Consider the following 20,033-nt stretch of genomic DNA (forward strand, 5'->3'; position numbering starts at 1 on the left):
GTGGGGGGGGGGGGGGGGGCATACATAGTAATAAATGCTCTATCAAAAGACGTTATATCAAACACGTTATATCAAACACCTTCCTAATATTGAGTTACCTCCCCACTTTTGCCCTCAGAACAGCCTCAATTCATCGGGGCATGGACTCTACAAGGTGTTGAAAGCGTTCCACAGGGATGCGGGATGCTGGCCAATGTTGACGCCAATTCTTCCCCCAGTTGTGTCAAGTTGGCTGGATGTGTTTTGTGTGGTGTACCATGAACGTGAAAAACCCAGCAGCGTTGCAGTTCTTGACACATACCGGTGTGCCTGGCACCTACTACCATACCCCGTTCAAAGGCACTTCAATATTTTGTCTTGCCCATTCACCCTCTGAATGGCACACACACACAATCCATGTCTCAATTGTCTCCAGGCTTAAACATCCTTCTTTAACCTGTCCCGTCCCCTTCATTTACAAGTGACATCAATAAGGGATCATAGCTTTCACCTGGATTCACCTGCTCAGTCTGTCATGGAAAGAGCAGGTGTCCTTAATGTTTTGTCCACTTAGTGTAAATTGCACAATAATGATCCATTGATGGATTTTCTTATGTAGTCTATTGTTTTCTCTGTGTTGAACCTGCCTGCCAACCACCCGCCTGGGGACTGTGGGTTATGAGACAACCCCCGCATCACTAGCTTGCATGTTCTGCAGCCTTGTAGAGATAGGGAGGGGATGACTGGGAGGCAGGTTGCCATTTATTGTCATGAATCTTGCCCTGGAGGCAGTTCTGCAAAGTGGTAACTAGCTGGCACAGGCATAAAGTAATAATATCTGATTTTAATGCTAACCTTAACCTCACTGCTAATCCTTACCTTAAATTAAGACCATAAAACACAATTATTTTCCACAAATGTTTACGATATAGCCAATTTTGACTTTGCAGCTGTCATATCTAGAGGAAATCGCGCAGTTCTGCCTCCAGGGCAAGATTCATGACAAAACTTTTTATTATGAAAAGTACAATATATCCATGTACAATTGTACAATTATGGAGCATATGTCCATATACAATTATACAATTCGTGTTTCAACATAAAATATATGCAACAAATTATCCCATTGGTATTTTAACAGTGTTATTGTAAGAGTTTAAATGTTTAAACAGAGGATACATCAAAAACAGTATAAAACAAGTGCAGTATGTTCTGAGTATGTTACCTTAACGTCAACTCATAACGTCCCACTATAACTTCATGGGAGTCTAGGGGAAAGACTGCATGTTGCTTTGGGTGGATTCATCAACATTTGCAGAATATTCCTGTAATGTCAGATGGCATCTTGTCAGACGGCAACAGCCTAGTCGGCTGCAGACACTCATAAGGACTTCAAGTAGTTTATTTGCCATTTGCAGGTATTAAAAGTAATACATACATTGTAATTCCTTGTTGGAGCTCATATAGGACAGTACATACCAGTGGAGGCTGCTGAGGGGAGGACGGCTCATAATAATGGCTGGAACGGAGCCAATTAAATGGCATCAAACACATGGAATCCATGGAAACCATGTATTTGATGTATTTGATACCATTCCACTCAATCCGCTCCAGCCATTACAAGCCTGTCCTCCCCAACTAAGGTCCCACCAACCTCCTGTGGTACGTACACACAAACAGTAAAATATATCATAAGAACATCGATAAAACATGCAAAGTGGTAAGATCATAAAAGGAAAAAATTTTCAGTCATGTTCTAAAAGTCTGATGAAAACAGTTTAGGTTGCTTGATTTAACAGGCAGATAGAACTGGGATAGAAGCTGTTCTGGAACCTGGGATCCAGAAACTGCCTAGCAACCACTGGTCCTCACTAGACTGGTGCCCTGCATGTCTATTTGTTCATTGGAGTTTATCAGGTGTTGAAGTGATGTCTGTGTTTGTTGGACACTTAGTGCTGGAATGAGGTGTCTGTTTGTTCCCAATTCTATCAGAAATGATGGTCCTCATTTGAAGGTCCTGAGTCAAGGTCCTCACTATTATAGGAAGATGTGTGAGTGTGTGTCCAGTGTGTGTGTGTGTGTCCAATATGTGTGTGTGTGTCCAGTGTGTGTGTGTGTCCAGTGTGTCTAGTGTTTGTGTGTCCAGTGTGTGTGTCTCCTGTGTGTGTCCATTGTGTGTGTGTGTGTGTGTGTGTGTGTGTGTGTGTGTGTGTGTGTGTGTGTGTGTGTGTGTGTGTGTGTGTGTGTGTGTGTGTCCAGCATGTATATATACTGTAGCTATAGCCAACCACTGAAAGTTATCCTGCTCCCAAATATATATGCTGGAGGCTTGAAGAGGCTTGAAGAGACATTAGACTGTCTGACTGATATCTAACCAGCCCAGAGGCTTGAAGAGACATCAGACTGTCTGACTGATATCTAACCAGCCCAGAGGCTTGAAGAGACATTAGACTGTTTGACTGATATCTAACCAGCCCAGAGGCTTGAAGAGACATTAGACTGTCTGACCTGCACTGCCTCCTCCTGACTGATATCTAACCAGCCCAGAGGCTTGAAGAGACATTAGACTGTCTGACTGATATCTAACCAGCCCAGAGGCTTGAAAAGACATTAGACTGTCTGATTGATATCTAACCAGCTCAGAGGCGTGAAGAGACATTAGACTGTCTGACTGATATCTAACCAGCCCAGAGGCTTGAAGAGACATTAGACTGTCTGACTGATATCTAACCAGCCCAGAGGCTTGAAGAGACATTAGACTGTCTGACTGATATCTAATCAGCCCAGAGGCTTGAAGAGACATTAGACTGTCTGACTGATATCTAACCAGCTCAGAGGCTTGAAGAGACATTAGACTGTCTGACTGATATCTAACCAGCCCAGAGGCTTGAAGAGACATTAGACTGTCTGACTGATATCTAACCAGCCCAGAGGCTTGAAGAGACATTAGACTGTCTGACTGATATCTAACCAGCCCAGAGGCTTGAAGAGACATTAGACTGTCTGACTGATATCTAACCAGCCCAGAGGCTTGAAGAGACATTAGACTGTCTGACTGATATCTAACCAGCCCAGAGGCTTGAAGAGACATTAGACTGTCTGACTGATATCTAACCAGCCCAGAGGCTTGAAGAGACATTAGACTGTCTGACTGATATCTAACCAGCTCAGAGGCTTGAAGAGACATTAGACTGTCTGACTGATATCTAACCAGCTCAGAGGCTTGAAGAGACATTAGACTGTCTGACTGATATCTAACCAGCTCAGAGGCTTGAAGAGACATTAGACTGTTTGAGCTACACTGCCTCCTCCTGTGAGAGCCACGTCAGGCGACACTACACCGTCCCAACAATGCAAACACACATCCTGGTCGAGGTCACTGGAGACGGGGGGACACAAAGGCCACCATGGCAACGCTGGAAAGACAAAGATAACTCGAGGTAATTTTCTGTTATTTAACGTTCCTGAATGCCATTGACAATACCCAAATTTGATAAATACTCCTATTTGATAAACCATTTCTTTGTATTTCAGTTAGAGAAACTAAACTGTGAACTGTGTGTGTCATGCTGAGGAAAGTGACACTGAGGAGGAGGAGGAGGAGGAGGAGGAGGAGGAGGAGGAGGAGGAACGGGGGAGCTTCTGTAAAAAGATGAAGATGCAAGTTATTCAAGTGGAAGAAGATTCTGCTGAGGAGAATTCTGACAAACTATTGAGGAGGATATATGAGCTAGAGCAATAGAACAGAAACATCGATATAGACTTGAAGCAGGAGAACTCTGAATTAAAGAAAACTTCTAAGGACTTGAAGCAGAAGAACTATGAGCTAGAGAACACTTCTGAAGACTTAAAGCAGAAGAACTCTGAGCTAGAGACCACTTCTGAAGACTTAAAGCAGAAGAACTCTGAGCTAGAGAACACTTCTGAAGACTTAAAGCAGAAGAACTCTGAGCTAGAGAAAACTTCTGAAGACTTAAAACAGAAGAACTCTGGAACTAGAGAAAACTTCTGAAGACTTAAAGCAGAAGAACTCTGAGCTAGAGAAAACGTCTGAAGACTTAAAACAGAAGAACTCTGGAACTAGAGAAAACTTCTGAAGACTTGAAGCAGAAGAACTCTGAGCTAGAGAAAACTTATGAAGACTTGAAGCAGAAGAACTCTGAACTAGAGAAAGACTTGGAGCAGAAGAATCAACAGGAAAAGTCATGTTCTATAAATTAAGCTCAGACTACACTAAAAGAAGGCGCTACCTAGAACCATAAAGGTTCTTCAATTATCTTCGTAGGAGAACCCTCTGAAAATATTTTTTTTTTGTTACAAGTGGAACCCTTTCACCACTAAAAGGTTCTAAGTAGAACCGTTTTCACCACCCAAGGGTTCTACCTGAAACAAAAAAGGGTTTTCCTATGGGGACAAACGAAGAACCCCTTTGCGTGTAGTATCAAAATAACTAAAAATGGGAATTATCTTCTTGGAGATAAGTGTCAGAATCTGGGCACTAAACTCGCTGTTTTTTTGTTTTAATCACTGTTTATATCCATTTCTACTCAGAACAGACTAATAATACCCACCCAGTCCTGTAGATGAATACCTCTCTGAGTGGTTCTCCAGTGTCCCAGTCCTGTAGATTAATACCTCTCTGAGTGGTTCTCCAGTGTCCCAGTCCTGTAGATTAATACCTTTCTGAGTGGTTCTACAGTGTCTCAGTCCTGTAGATGAATACCTCTCTGAGTGGTTTTACAGTGTCTCAGTCCTGTAGATGAATACCTCTCTGAGTGGTTTTACAGTGTCTCAGTCCTGTAGATGAATACCTCTCTGAGTGGTTTTACAGTGTCTCAGTCCTGTAGATGAATACCTCTCTGAGTGGTTCTACAGTGTCCCAGTCCTGTAGATGAATACCTCTCTGAGTGGTTCTACAGTGTCCCAGTCCTGTAGATGAATACCTCTCTGAGTGGTTCTACAGTGTCCCAGTCCTGTAGATGAATACCTCTCTGAGTGGTTCTCCAGTGTCCCAGTCCTGTAGATGAATACCTCTCTGAGTGGTTTTACAGTGTCCCAGTCCTGTAGATGAATACCTCTCTGAGTGGTTTTACAGTGTCCCAGTCCTGTAGATGAATACCTCTCTGAGTGGTTCTACAGTGTCTCAGTCCTGTAGATGAATACCTCTCTGAGTGGTTTTACAGTGTCCAGTCCTGTAGATGAATACCTCTCTGAGTGGTTTTACAGTGTCTCAGTCCTGTAGATGAATACCTCTCTGAGTGGTTCTACAGTGTCCCAGTCCTGTAGATGAATACCTCTCTGAGTGGTTCTACAGTGTCCCAGTCCTGTAGATGAATACCTCTCTGAGTGGTTCTACAGTGTCCCAGTCCTGTAGATGAATACCTCTCTGAGTGGTTCTCCAGTGTCCCAGTCCTGTAGATGAATACCTCTCTGAGTGGTTTTACAGTGTCTCAGTCCTGTAGATGAATACCTCTCTGAGTGGTTCTACAGTGTCCCAGTCCTGTAGATGAATACCTCTCTGAGTGGTTTTACAGTGTCTCAGTCCTGTAGATGAATACCTCTCTGAGTGGTTCTACAGTGTCTCAGTCCTGTAGATGAATACCTCTCTGAGTGGTTTTACAGTGTCCCAGTCCTGTAGATGAATACCTCTCTGAGTGGTTCTACAGTGTCTCAGTCCTGTAGATGAATACCTCTCTGAGTGGTTTTACAGTGTCCCAGTCCTGTAGATGAACACCTCTCTGAGTGGTTTTACACAGTGTCTCAGTCCTGTAGATGAATACCTCTCTGAGTGGTTTTACAGTGTCCCAGTCCTGTAGATGAATACCTCTCTGAGTGTCTCAATCCTGTAGATGAATACCTCTCTGAGTGGTTTTACAGTGTCCCAGTCCTGTAGATGAATACCTCTCTGAGTGGTTTTACAGTGTCCCAGTCCTGTAGATGACTACCTCTCTGAGTGGTTTTACAGTGTCCCAGTCCTGTAGATGAATACCTCTCTGAGTGGTTTTACAGTGTCTCAGTCCTGTAGATGAATACCTCTCTGAGTGGTTTTACAGTGTTTCAGTCCTGTAGATGAATCAAATCAAATCAAATCAAAATCAAATCAAATTTTATTGGTCACATGCGCCGAATACAACAGGTGCAGACATTACAGTGAAATGCTTACTTACAGCCCTTAACCAACAGTGCATTTATTTTAAACAAAAAAAGTAAGAATAAAACAACAACAAAAAAAGTGTTGAGAAAAAAAGAGCAGAAGTAAAATAAAGTGACAGTAGGGAGGCTATATATACAGGGGGGGGTACCGTTGCAGATTCAATGTGCGGGGGCACCGGCTAGTTGAGGTAGTTGAGGTAATATGTACATGTGGGTAGAGTTAAAGTGACTATGCATAAATACTTAACAGAGTAGCAGCAGCGTAAAAAGGATGGGGTGGGGGGGCAGTGCAAATAGTCCGGGTAGCCATGATTAGCTGTTCAGGAGTCTTATGGCTTGGGGGTAGAAGCTGTTGAGAAGTCTTTTGGACCTAGACTTGGCACTCCGGTACCGCTTGCCGTGCGGAAACAGAGAGAACAGTCTATGACTAGGGTGGCTGGAGTCTTTGACAATTTTGAGGGCCTTCCTCTGACACCGCCTGGTATAGAGGTCCTGGATGGCAGGAAGCTTTGCCCCAGTGATGTACTGGGCCGTACGCACTACCCTCTGTAGGCCAAGCAGTTGCCATACCAGGCGATGATGCAACCAGTCAGGATGCTCTCGATGGTGCAGCTGTAGAATTTTTTGATGATCTGAGGACCCATGCCAAATCTTTTTAGTCTCCTGAGGGGGAATAGGCTTTGCCGTGCCCTCTTCACGACTGTCTTGGTGTGTTTGGACCATGATAGTTCGTTGGTGATGTGGACACCAAGGAACTTGAAGCTCTCAACCTGTTCCACTACAGCCCCGTCGATGAGAATGGGGGCGTGCTCAGTCCTCTTTTTTTTCCTGTAGTCCACAATCATCTCCTTTGTCTTGGTCACGTTGAGGGAGAGGTTGTTGTCCTGGCACCACACGGCCAGATCTCTGACCTCCTCCCTATAGGCTGTCTCATCGTTGTCGGTGATCAGGCCTACCACTGTTGTGTCGTCGGCAAACTTAATGATGGTGTTGGAGTCGTGCCTGGCCATGCAGTCATGGGTGAACAGAGAGTACAGGAGGGGACTGAGCACGCACCCCTGAGGGGCCCCCGTGTTGAGGATCAGTGTGGCAGATGTGTTGTTACCTACCCTTACCACCTGGGGGCGGCCCGTCAGGAAGTCCAGGATCCAGTTGCAGAGGGAGGTGTTTAGTCCCAGGATCCTTAGCTTAGTGATGAGCTTAGAGGGCACTATGGTGTTGAATGCTGAGCTGTAGTCAATGAATAGCATTCTCACGTAGGTGTTCCTCTTGTCCAGGTGGGAAAGGGCAGTGTGGAGTGCGATAGAGATTGCATCATCTGTGGATCTGTTGGGGCGGTATGCAAATTGGAGTGGGTCTAGGGTTTCTGGGATTATGCTGTTGATGTGAGCCATGACCAGTCTTTCAAAGCACTTCATGGCTACAGACGTCAGTGCTACGGGTCGGTAGTCATTTAGGCAGGTTATCTTAGAGTTCTTGGGCACGGGGACTATGGTGGTCTGCTTGAAACATGTTGGTATTACAGACTCAGTCAGGGACATGTTGAAAATGTCAGTGAAGACACTTGCCAGTTGGTCAGCACATGCTCGGAGTACACGTCCTGGTAATCCGTCTGGCCCTGTGGCCTTGTGAATGTTGACCTGCTTAAAAGTCTTACTCACATCGGCTACGGAGAGCGTGATCACATAGTCATCCGGAACAGCTGGTGCTCTCATGCATGCTTCAGTGTTGCTTGCCTCGAAGCGAGCATAGAAGTGGTTTAGCTCGTCTGGTAGGCTTGTGTCACTGGGCAGCTCGCAGCTGTGCTTCCCTTTGTAGTCTGTAATAGTTTTCACGCCCTGCCACATCCGACGAGCGTCAGAGCCAGTGTAGTATGATTCAATCTTAGACCTGTATTGACTCTTTGCCTGTTTGATGGTTCGTCGGAGGTCATAGCGGGATTTCTTATAAGCGTCCGGGTTAGAGTCCCGTTCCTTGAAAGCGGCAGCTCTACCCTTTAGCTCAGTGCGGATGTTTCCTGTAATCCATGGCTCTGGTTGGGGTATGTACAGTGGGGAAAAAAAGTATTTAGTCAGCCACCAATTGTGCAAGTTCTCCCACTTAAAAAGATGAGAGAGGCCTGTAATTTTCATCATAGATACACGTCAACTATGACAGACAAATTGAGAAGAAAAAATCCAGAAAATCACATTGTAGGATTTTTAATGAATTTATTTGCAAATTATGGTGGAAAATAAGTATTTGGTCACCTACAAACAAGCAAGATTTCTGGCTCTCACAGTCCTGTAACTTCTTCTTTAAGGGGCTCCTCTGTCCTCCACTCGTTACCTGTATTAATGGCACCTGTTTGAACTTGTTATCAGTATAAAAGACACCTGTCCACAACCTCAAACAGTCACACTCCAAACTCCACTATGGCCAAGACCAAAGAGCTGTCAAAGGACACCAGAAACAAAATTGTAGACCTGCACCAGGCTGGGAAGACTGAATCTGCAATAGGTAAGCAGCTTGGTTTGAAGAAATCAACTGTGGGAGCAATTATTAGGAAATGGAAGACATACAAGACCACTGATAATCTCCCTCGATCTGGGGCTCCACGCAAGATCTCACCCCGTGGGGTCAAAATGATCACAAGAACGGTGAGCAAAAATCCCAGAACCACACGGGGGGACCTTGTGAATGACCTGCAGAGAGCTGGGACCAAAGTAACAAAGCCTACCATCACTAACACACTACGCCGCCAGGGACTCAAATCCTGCAGTGCCAGACATGTCCCCCTGCTTAAGCCAGTACATGTCCAGGCCCGTCTGAAGTTTGATAGAGTGCATTTGGATGATCCAGAAGAGGATTGGGAGAATGTCATATGGTCAGATGAAACCAAAATATAACTTTTTGGTAAAAACTCAACTCGTCATGTTTGGAGGACAAAGAATGCTGAGTTGCATCCAAAGAACACCATACCTACTGTGAAGCATGGGGGTGGAAACATCATGCTTTGGGGCTGTTTTTCTGCAAAGGGACCAGGACGACTGATCCGTGTAAAGGAAAGAATGAATGGGGCCATGTATCGTGAGATTTTGAGTGAAAACCTCCTTCCATCAGCAAGGGCATTGAAGATGAAACGTGGCTGCGTCTTTCAGCATGACAATGATCCCAAACACACCGCCCGGGCAATGAAGGAGTGGCTTCGTAAGAAGCATTTCAAGGTCCTGGAGTGGCCTAGCCAGTCTCCAGATCTCAACCCCATAGAAAATCTTTGGAGGGAGTTGAAAGTCCATGTTGCCCAGCGACAGCCCCAAAACATAACTGCTCTAGAGGAGATCTGCATGGAGGAATGGGCCAAAATACCAGCAACAGTGTGTGAAAACCTTGTGAAGACTTACAGAAAACGTTTGACCTGTGTCACTGCCAACAAAGGGTATATAACAAAGTATTGAGAAACTTTTGTTATTGACCAAATACTTATTTTCCACCATAATTTGCAAATAAATTCATTAAAAATCCTACAATGTGATTTTCTGGAATGTTTTTTCTCATTTTGTCTGTCATAGTTGACGTGTACCTATGATGAAAATTACAGGCCTCTCTCATCTTTTTAAGTGGGAGAACTTGCACAATTGGTGGCTGACTAAATACTTTTTTTCCCCACTGTACGTACGGTCACTGTGGGGACGACATCATCGATGCACTTATTGATGAAGCCAGTGACTGATGTGGTGTACTCCTCAATGCTGTCTGAAGAATCCCGGAACATGTTCCAGTCTGTGCTAGCAAAACAGTCCTGTAGCTTAGCATCTGCGTCATCTGATCACTTTTTTATTAACCGAATCACTGGTGCTTCCTGCTTTAGTTTTTGCTTATAAGCAGGAATCAGGAGGATAGAGTTATGGTCAGATTTGCCAAATGGAGGGCGAGGGAGAGCTTTGTATGCGTCTCTGTGTGTGGAGTAAAGGTGGTCTAGAGTTTTTTTCCCTCTGGTTGCACATTTAACATGCTGGTAGAAATTAGGTAGAACGGATTTAAGTTTCCCTGCATTAAAGTCCCCGGCCACTAGGAGCGCTGCATCTGGATGAGCGTTTTCCTGTTGATTAATGGCCTTGTACAACTCATTCAGTGCAATCTTAATGCCAGCATTGGTTTGTGGTGGTAAATAGACAGCTATGAAAAATATAGATGAAAACTCTCTTGGTAAATAGTGTGGTCTACAGCTTATCATAAGATACTCTACCTCAGGCGAGCAAAACCTTGAGACTTCCTTAGTATTTGATTTTGTGCACCAGCTGTTGTTTACAAATATACACAGACCGTCTCCCCTTGTCTTACCGGAGTCAGCCGTTCTGTCCTGCCGATGTAGCGTATAGCCTGCTAGCTGAATGTTATCATTGTTGTCGTTCAGCCACGACTCCGTGAAACATAAGATATTACAGTTTTTAATGTCCCGTTGGTAGGATAACCGTAATCTTAAATCGTCCATTTTATTTTCAAAAGATTGAACGTTGGCTAATAGGATTGATGGAAGAGGCAGTTTACTCGCTCGCCGTCGGATCCTTACAAGGCACCCGGATCTGCGTCCGCGATATCTCCGTCTCTTCCTCACGCGAATGACGGGGATTTGGGCCTTGTCGTGTGTCTGTATGATATCCTTCGCGGCCGCCTCGTTGAAGAAAAAATCTTCCTCCAATACGAGGTGAGTAATCGCTGTCCTGATATCCAGAAGCTATTTTTGGTTATAAGAGACGATGGCAGAAACATTATGTACAAAATAAATTACAAATAACGCGGAAAAACACACATAATAGTACAATTGGTTAGAGGGTTGGTTAGAGGGCTGTAAAACGGCAGCCATCTTCTCCGGCGCTGTTCTGTCAGGTATCTCTCTGAGTGGTTCTACAATGTTTCTCCACTGTGTTTAATCTACATGATATATCAGCTCTTACTGGTCAGAATTGAAGGAATGATGGATGGCGCTAAACACAGGGAAATTCTTGAGGGAAACCTGTTTCAGTCTTCCAGAGATTTGAGACTGGGACGGAGGTTCACCTTCCAGCAGGTCAGTGACCCTAAGCATACTGCTAAAGCAACACTTGAGTGGTTTAAGGGGAAACATTTAAATATATTGGAATGGCCTAGTCAAAGCCCAGACCTCAATCCAATTGAGAATCTTTGGTATGACTGAAAGATTGCTGTACACCAGCAGAACCCATCCAACTTGAAGGAGCTGGAGCAGTTTTGCCTTGAAGAATGGGCAAAAATTTCAGTGGCTAGATGTGCCAAGCTTATAGAGACATACCCCAAGAGACTTGCAGCTGTAATTGCTGCAAAAGGTGGCTCTACAAAGTATTGACTTTGTAGAGCCACCTAGTTATGCACGCTCAAGTTTTCAGTTTTTTTGTCTTATTTCTTGTTTGTTTCACAATAAAAAATATTTTTCATCTTCAAAGTGGTAGGCATGTTGTGTAAATCAATTGATACAAACCCCCAAAAAAATCAATTTTAATTCCAGGTTGTAAGGCAACAAAATAGGAAAAATACCAAGGGGAGTGAATACTTTCGCAAACCACTTATATATATATATACATTTATAATTAAAATTAATATGTTTTGTTTAACTGATTGAACAAATTTTTTTTTTTTACTTTTATTTGTGGTGTGGTTTTCATATCAGCCCTTTTGAGCTTCCCATCCTCACCTGAACACCGTTTTTACCTGTTTATTTATCTGCAGTGTTTTGTCTTTCACTTCTTTTCTTTGGTGTGAATAAAACCTAAAACCTAATTGAGAAATGGTTTCATTTGCAATGACTTGTTATGTTTAAACCGTGATTCAAACTGAGACTCAGTGATATGACATGTAAGGCTGTGTGTCTGCTTGATTTCATATATGTACCTGATTTCCATTCAGACTGCTTTGTCCAGCCAAGTGGCACTTTGTGGGATACATTGAATGAAATGGAGTTGAAGTTGTGTTCCCAGCTGTCCACAGGATGGCGCCAGAGCAGCATAACTGCTGGTGAGACATGAGTAATATACCAGGGAAATACACTATATATACAAAAGTATGTGGACAACCCTTCAAATTAGTGGATTCGGCTATTTCAGCCAAACCCGTTGCTGACAGGTGTATGAAATCGAGCACACAGCCATGCAATCTCCATAGACAAACACTGGCAGTAGAATGGCCTTACTGAAGTGCTCATTGACTTTCAACATGGCACCGTCATAGAATGCCACCTTTCCAACAAGTCACATTTCTGCCCTGCTAGAGCTGCCCCGGTCAACTGTAAGTGCTTTTATTGTGAAGTGGAAACGTCTAGGAGCAACAACGGCTCAGCCGTGAAGTTGTAGGCCACACAAGCTCACAGAACGGGACCGCTTAGTGTCTATGGAGATTGCATGGCTGTGTGCTCGATTTTATACACCTGTCAGCAACCGGTGTGGCTGAAATATCCAAATCCACTAATTTGAAAGGGTGTCCACATACTGCTGTATATATAGTGTATAGTTACACAGTGCTTTCGGAAAGTATTCAGACCCCTTGACTTTTTCCACATTTTGTTACGTTAAAGCCTTATTCTAAAATTGATTAAACTGTTTTTTTCCCTCATCACACAACATCCCATAATGACAAAGTTATGGGTTTTTAGAACTCCTGCATTGTCTTGGTTGTGTGCTTAGGCTCATTGTCCTGTTGGAAGGTGAACCTTCACCCCAGTCTGAGGTCCTGAGCGCTCTGGAGCAGGTTTTCATCAAGGATCTCTCTGTACTTTGCTCTGTTCATCTTTCCCTCGATCCTGACTAGTCTCCCAGTCCCTGCCACTAAAAAACATCCCCACAGCATGATGCTGCCACCACCATGTTTCACCGTAGGGATGGTGCCAGGTTTCCTCCAGACGTGACGCTTGGCATTCAGGCCAAAGAGATCAATCTTGGTTTCATCAGACCAGAGAATCTTGTTTCTCATGGTCTGAGAGTCTTTAGGTGCCTTTTGGCAAACTCCAAGCGGGCTGTCATGTGCCTTTTACTGAGGAGTGGCTTCCGTCTGGCCACTCTACCATAAAGACCTGATTGGTGGAGTGCTGCAGAGATGTCCTTCTGGAAGGTTCTCCCACCTCCACAGAGGAACTCTGGAGCTCTGTCAGAGTGACCATCGGGTTCTTGGTCACCTCCCTGACCAAGGCCCTTCTCTCCTGATTTCTCAGTTTGGCCGGGCGGCCAGCTCTAGGAAGAGTCTTGGTGGTTCCAAACTTATTCCATTTAAGAATGATGGAGGCCACTGTGTTCTTGGGGACCTTCAATGCTGCAGACATTTTTTGGTACCCTTCCCCTCGGCACAATCCTGTCTCGGAGCTCTACGGACAATTCCTTCGACCTCATAAGCTTGGTTTTTGCTCTGACATGCACTGTCAACTGTGGGACCTTATATAGACAGGTGTGTGCCTTTCCAAATCATGTCCAATCAATTGAATTTACCACAGGTGGACTCCAATCAAGTTGTAGAAACATCTCAGGCATGATCAACGGAAACAGGATGCACATGACCTCAATTTCGATTCTCATAGCAAAGGGTCTGAAAACTTCTGTAAATAAGGTATTTCTATATATTTGCAAACATGTCTAAAAACCTGTTTTCACTTTGTCATTATGGGGTATTGTGTGTAAATTGATGGGGAAAAATAACTAATTTAATCTATTTTAGAATAAGGCTGTAACTTAACAAAATGTGGAAAAGGTCAAGGGGTCTGAATACTTTTTGAATGCACTGTAGATATGGTGTGGACTATATACTCAATACAATCTAAATCTGATACCTCACTGTCTGTCTTGGACTGATACTGCTTTTTAAACTGCTCTGGTCAGTCTACTCAAATATTTGGACTATACATTTTTCTCTCTACAAGCAATTCTTTGATAATTTGTCATTTCTAATAATGAAACATCCATTTATGAATAGATAGAGCAGGTTTCAGGACACTGATTTAACTGAAAATGTTGAAAAATATACTGCCAATATCTTCCCCACCAAAGAATAGCAGTGTGGTTTTAATATGATTTGACTCTTTGCAGGCTGTCAGGCTGTCTAGTCACAGAGGAAGGCTGTGCTTCTCTGATCTCAGCTCTGAGGTCAAACCCCTCACACCTGAGAGAGCTGGACCTGAGCTACAATCACCCAGGAGACTCAGGAGTCAGACTGCTCTCTGCTGGACTGGAGGATCCACACTGCAGACTGGAGAAACTCAAGTATGTAGAGGGTTTATGTCAATGTTCATATCAGACATGTTGGAGTTATCAGGCTAGTTAAGACAAACATTCTGACCACCACTTGGACAAAGTTATGCGATGTCCGTCTCCAGTCCTTTTCTGCAGTCCATGACGATGTTAACTCCAGTGGTGGAAAAAGTACCCAATTGTCATACTTGAGTAAAAGTAAAGATACCTTAATAGAAAATGACTCAACTAAAAGTGAAAGTCACCCAGTAAAATACTACTTGAGTAAAAGTCTAAAAGTATTTGGTTTTAAATATACTTAAGTATCAAAAGTAAATGTAATTGCTAAAATATACTAAAGTATCAAAAGTAAAAGTACAAGTATAAATCATTTCAAATTCCTTACATAAAGCAAACCAGACGATTTTCTTGTTTTTAAAATTTACGTTCAGCCAGAGGCACACTCCAACACTCAGACAATTTACAAACGAAGCATTTGTGTTTAGTGAGTCTGCCAGATCAGAGGCAGTAGGGATGTTCTCTTGAGATGTGCGTGAATTGGACCATTTTCTGTCCTGCTAAGCATTCAAAATGTAACGAGTACTTTTGGGTGTCAGGGGAAAATGTATGGAGTAAAAAGTACATTATTTTCTTTAGGAATGTAGTGAAGTAAAAGTAAAAGTTGTCAAAATTATAAATAGTAAAGTCAAGTACAGATACCCTAAAAAACTACTTAAGTAGTACTTTAAAGTATTTTTACTTAAGTACTTTACACCACTGGTTAACTCTCTTTCTTAGCTAGCTAGACTATGCACTTGCCTCTGCTATCAATACACTGTGCTAACATTAGCCTATTCTGTACCACAGAAAATAACAGTTTTAAACAGTTGTAAAAACCCACTTCTTCCAGACCGAATAGTTCCTGTAGTTTCAGACTTACTCATCACTAATCTTTTGTTATGTCTGGTGGGTTTCATAACCACGTCTGTATAACAATTCAATAATGATGAGACGGGAGACAGGAATAAGTTCAACCATTTATCTGGAACGTGATCATCTCAACACATACAAACCCCCATGATGCTCTGCAGCACAACCCAATACACAGCAAATACATAAATAAGTAAATGGACACGAAACAAAACTCATAGAGGAATTTAAATGTTCATTTGTAGAAAGTAGGGCCATGGGATAGGGTCAGAAAGGTCAGTATGTTTGATAACTGGTTACAGAGGTGACATAACAAGCATAAGGTCCATTATAACACAGTGAAGTAGAGGTGGGAGCTAAAAGCAGACATGGACAGTGAGACGGTGTGAGGAGGTCAGGGGTGAAACACTAGATCAGGACAGGTAGAAATGGCAGGGCTGGTTGTGTTCAGTGTGTGTGTCCAGTGTGTGTGTGTGTCCAGTGTATGTATGTGTGTCCAGTGTGTGTGTGTGTGTGTGTGTGTGTGTCCAGTATGTGTTTGTCCAGTGTTTGTGTGTGTGTGTGTCCTGTGTGTGTGTGTGTTCAATGTCAGTGTGTGTGTGTGTGTTCAGTGTGTGAGTGTGTGTGTTTCCAGTGTGTGAGTGTGTGTCTGTCCAGTGTGTGTGTGTGTGTGAGTCCTGTGTGTGTTTGTCCAGTTTGTGTGTGTGTCCAGTGTGTGTGTGTGTTCAGTGTGTGTGTGTCCAATGTGTATGGATGTGTGTGTCCAGTGTGTGTGTGTGTGTGTGTGTGTGAATCCAGTGTGTGTATGTGTGTGTGTGTCCAGTGTGTGTGTGTGTGTCCAGTGTGTGTGTGTCCAGTGTGTGTGTGTGTCCAGTGTGTGTGTGTCCAGTGTGTGTGTGTGTGTGTGTGTTCAGTGTGTGTGTGTGTGTGTCCAGTGTGTGTGTGTGTTCAGCGTGTGTTTGTTCAGTGTGTGTGTGTATCCAGCGTGTATGTTTAGTGTGTGTGTGTCCAGTGTGTGTGTGTGTGTGTGTGTGTTCAGCGTGTGTGTGTTCAGTGTGTGTGTGTCCATTGTGTTTGTGTATCCAGTGTGTATGTCCAGTGTGTGTGTGTGTGTGTCCAGTGTGTGTGTGTCCAGTGTGTGTGTGTCCAGTGTGTGTGTGTCCAGTGTGTGTGTCAGGTGTGTGTGTCCAGTGTGTGTATGTGTGTGTCCAGTGTGTGTGTCAGGTGTGTGTGTCCAGTGTGTATGTGTGTGTGTGTCCAGTGTGTGTGTGTGTCCAGTGTGTGTGTGTGTGTCCAGTGTGTATGTGTGTGTCTAGTGTGTGTGTGTCCAGTGTGTGTCCTGTGTGTGTGTGTGTCAGGTGTGTGTGTCCTGTGTGTATGTGTGTGTGTGTGTGTCCAGTGTGAGTGTGTGTGTGTGTGTGTGTGTGTCCAGTGTGTGTGTGTCCAGCGTATGTGTGTGTGTCCAGTGTGTGCGTCCACTGTGTGTGTGTGTTTGTGTGTCCAGTGTGTGTATGTCCAGTGTGTGTGTGTGTGTCCAGTGTGTGTGAGTGTGTGTGTAAGTGTGGATGTGTGTGTGTCCAGTGTCTGTGTGTGTGTCCAGTGTGTGTGAGTGTGTGTGTCCAGTGTGTGTGAGTGTGTGTGTGTGTGTGCGTCCTGTGTGTGTGTGTGTCCAGTGTGTGTGAGTGTGTGTGTGTGTGTGTGTGTGTCCAGTGTGTGTGTGTGTGTCCAGTGTGTGTGTGTACAGTGTGTGTGTATCAAGTGTGTTTGTGTGTCCAATGTGTGTCAGTGTGTGTGTCCAGTGTGTGTGTGTGTGTTCAGTATGTGTGTGTGTGTCCAGTGTGTGTGTGTGAGTGTCCAGTGTGTGTGTGTGTGTCCAGTGTGTGTGTGTGTGTCCAGTGTGTGTGTGTGTCCAGTGTGTGTGTCCTGTGTGTGTGTGTGTAAGGTGTGTGTGTCCTGTGTGTATGTGTGTGTGTGGGTGTGTTTGTCCAGTGTGTGTGTCCAGTGTGTGTGTGTGTCCAGTGTGTGTGTGTGTCAGTGTGTGTGTGTGTGTGTGTGTGTGTGTGTGTGTCTAGTGTGTGTATGTGTGTACAGTGTCCAGTGTGTGGGTGTGTTTGTCCAGTGTGTGTGATCAATGTATGTGTGTCCTGTGTGTGTGTGTGTGTGTGTGTGTGTGTGTGTCCAGTGTTTGTTTGTCCGGTGTGTGTGTGTTCAGTGTGTTTGTTCAGTGTGTGTGTGTGTGTGTGTGTGTGTGTGTGTGTGTGCGTTTGTGTGTCCAGTGTGTGTCAGTGTGTGTGTCCAGTGTGTGTGTGTGTTCAGTATGTGTGTGTGTGTCCAGTGTGTGTGTGTGTGTGTGTGTGTGTGTGTGTGTGTGTGTGTGTGTGTGTGTCCAGTGTGTGTGTGTCCAGTGTGTGTGTGTCCAGTGTGTGTGTGTCCAGTGTGTGTGTGTGTGTCCAGTGTGTGTGTGTGTGTCCAGTGTGTGTGTGTGTCCAGTGTGTGTGTGTCCAGTGTGTGTGTGTGTCCAGTGTGTGTGTCCTGTGTGTGAGTGTGTCATGTGTGTGTGTCCTGTGTGTATGTGTGTGTGTGTCCAGTGTGAGTGTCCAGTGTGAGTGTGTGTGTGTGTGTCCAGTGTGTGTGTGTTCAGTGTGTGTGAGTGTGTGTGTAAGTGTGTATGTGTGTGTGTCCAGTGTCTGTGTGTGTGTCCAGTTTGTGTGTCCAGTGTGTGTGTGTGTCCAGTATGTATGAGTGTGTGTGTGTGTGTGTGTGTGTCCTGTGTGTGTGTGTGTCAGGTGTGTGTGTGTGTGTGTGTGTGTGTGTGTCCTCTGTGTGTGTGTGTTTGTGTGTGTCCAGTGTGTGTGTGTCCAGTGTGTATGTGTGTGGGTCCAGTGTGAGTGTGTGTGTGTGTGTGTGTCCAGCGTATGTGTGTGTGTCCAGTGTGTGTGTGTGTCCAGTGTGTGTGTGTCCTGTGTGTGTGTGTGTCCAGTGTGTGTGAGTGTGTGTGTGTGTGTGTCCAGTGTGTGTGTGTGTCCTGTGTGTGTGTGTGTCAGGTGTGTGTGTGTGTGTGTTTCCAGTGTGTGTGAGTGTGTGTGTCCAGTGTGTGTGTGTGTGTCCAGTGTGTGTGTGTGTGTGTGTGTGTGTGTGTGTGTGTGTGTGTGTGTGTTTGTCCAGTGTGTGTGTGTGTGTGTGTCCAGTGTGTGTGTGTCCAGTGTGTGTCTGTCCAGTGTGTGTGTGTTCAGTTTGTGTGTCCAGTGTGTGTGTGTGTGTGTCCAGTGTGTTTGTTCAGTGTGTGTGTGTGTCCAGTGTGTGTGTGTGTCCAGTGTGTGTGTGTGTCAGTGTATGTGTGTGTGTGTGTGTGTGTGTCTAGTGTGTGTATGTCTGTACAGTGTCCAGTGTGTGGGTGTGTTTGTCCAGTGTTTGTTTGTCCGGTGTGTGTGTGTTCAGTGTGTTTGTTCAGTGTGTGTGTGTGTGTGTGTGTGTGTGTGTGTGTATGTGTGTACAGTGTGTGTGTATCAAGTGTGTTTTTGTGTCCAGTGTGTGTCAGTGTGTGTGTCCAGTGTGTGTGTGTGTGTTCAGTATGTGTGTGTGTGTCCAGTGTGTGTGTGTGAGTGTCCAGTGTGTGTGTGTCCAGTGTGTCAGTGTGTGTGTGTGTGTCCAGTGTATGTGTGTGTGTGTGTGTCCAGTGTATGTGTGTGTGTGTGTGTGTGTCTAGTGTGTGTGTGTGTGTACAGTGTCCAGTGTGTGTGTGTCCAGTGTGTATTTAACATAGGGACACCGAGTCCCAAACCCTAAACCCTGGATAGAGGGGCTCAGTGAATGTGGAGTGGAATGTGTTCAGGTGGGTCAGTGTGTCAGAGGAGACTCTGTAGAAGGACAGAGTGCCGGCTGGCCAGTCCAGATACACTCCTACTCTGTGGGAGCTGGAGGAGGGGACGTCTATGATAGTCAGATTCTTATTGTGCAAGGCAGAGTAACTGTTGAAGAAGCAGAACAGACTCCAGGACTTGTCATTACATCCAATCCCACAGTCAATACCCCTTCCTCTCCTGCTGATTCCTTTATATGTCACTCCTATAACAGCTTCTATCCCACTCCACTCTACCTCCCAGTAACAGCGCCCAGTCAGACCCTCTCTACACAGCACCTGTCTATAGTCCTCAAATCTCTCTGGGTGATCAGGATACGGCTGCTTCTCTCTCCTCCATGTCACCTTTCTGTTCTCCTCAGACAGAGAGAGGTGTCTGTTTACTGTGTTTAGGTCCAGTGTGAGATCACAGACATCTGATGGATGAAACCAGACACAATATTAGAAATCATCATCATTCACATTAGAATGTTAACTCACTTTTCACTAATTCATTTAATGTAGATGATTTTAGGTATCAAAAGGAGAAGTTATGGTTGAGACTTGTTCAATGATCATATGTTATACTGTATGGTAATATAAAACACTTATTCCCATTAATTACACACACACACACACACACATACACACTGAACACACACACACACACACACATCCTGAACAAACACACACACACACAAACACACACAAACTGAACACACACACACACACACACACACACAAACTCACACACATCCTGAACACAGACACACACACACACATACACAGACACACATTGACAAAGCAACTCTTAGTAAACGTTGGTGTCCCTGATTTGTGCTTCTGTAGAACTACAGCTGATATTTAATATGACCAAGTAAGTAATGATGGTGGTCTTTGACTTTGACTTCACTTGAATTAAGACTTAT

General features: G+C 44.4%; 1 protein-coding gene across 1 annotated transcript; it reads right to left on the reverse strand.

Moving 5' to 3' along the window:
* Window positions 1-18,510: 18,510 nt before the first annotated feature.
* LOC311118762 (stonustoxin subunit beta-like) lies at window positions 18,511-19,554 on the reverse strand (the record flags this gene model as incomplete). Its single annotated transcript, XM_084193543.1, has 1 exon — window positions 18,511-19,554. A coding segment is annotated over one exon (534 nt), but the record flags the coding sequence as incomplete, so codon positions are not given.
* Window positions 19,555-20,033: the final 479 nt, after the last annotated feature.

Source organism: Coregonus lavaretus (assembly GCF_964263955.1).
Source record: "Coregonus lavaretus genome assembly, contig: HAP1_SCAFFOLD_725, whole genome shotgun sequence".
NCBI classification, from domain to species: Eukaryota; Metazoa; Chordata; class Actinopteri; order Salmoniformes; family Salmonidae; genus Coregonus; species Coregonus lavaretus.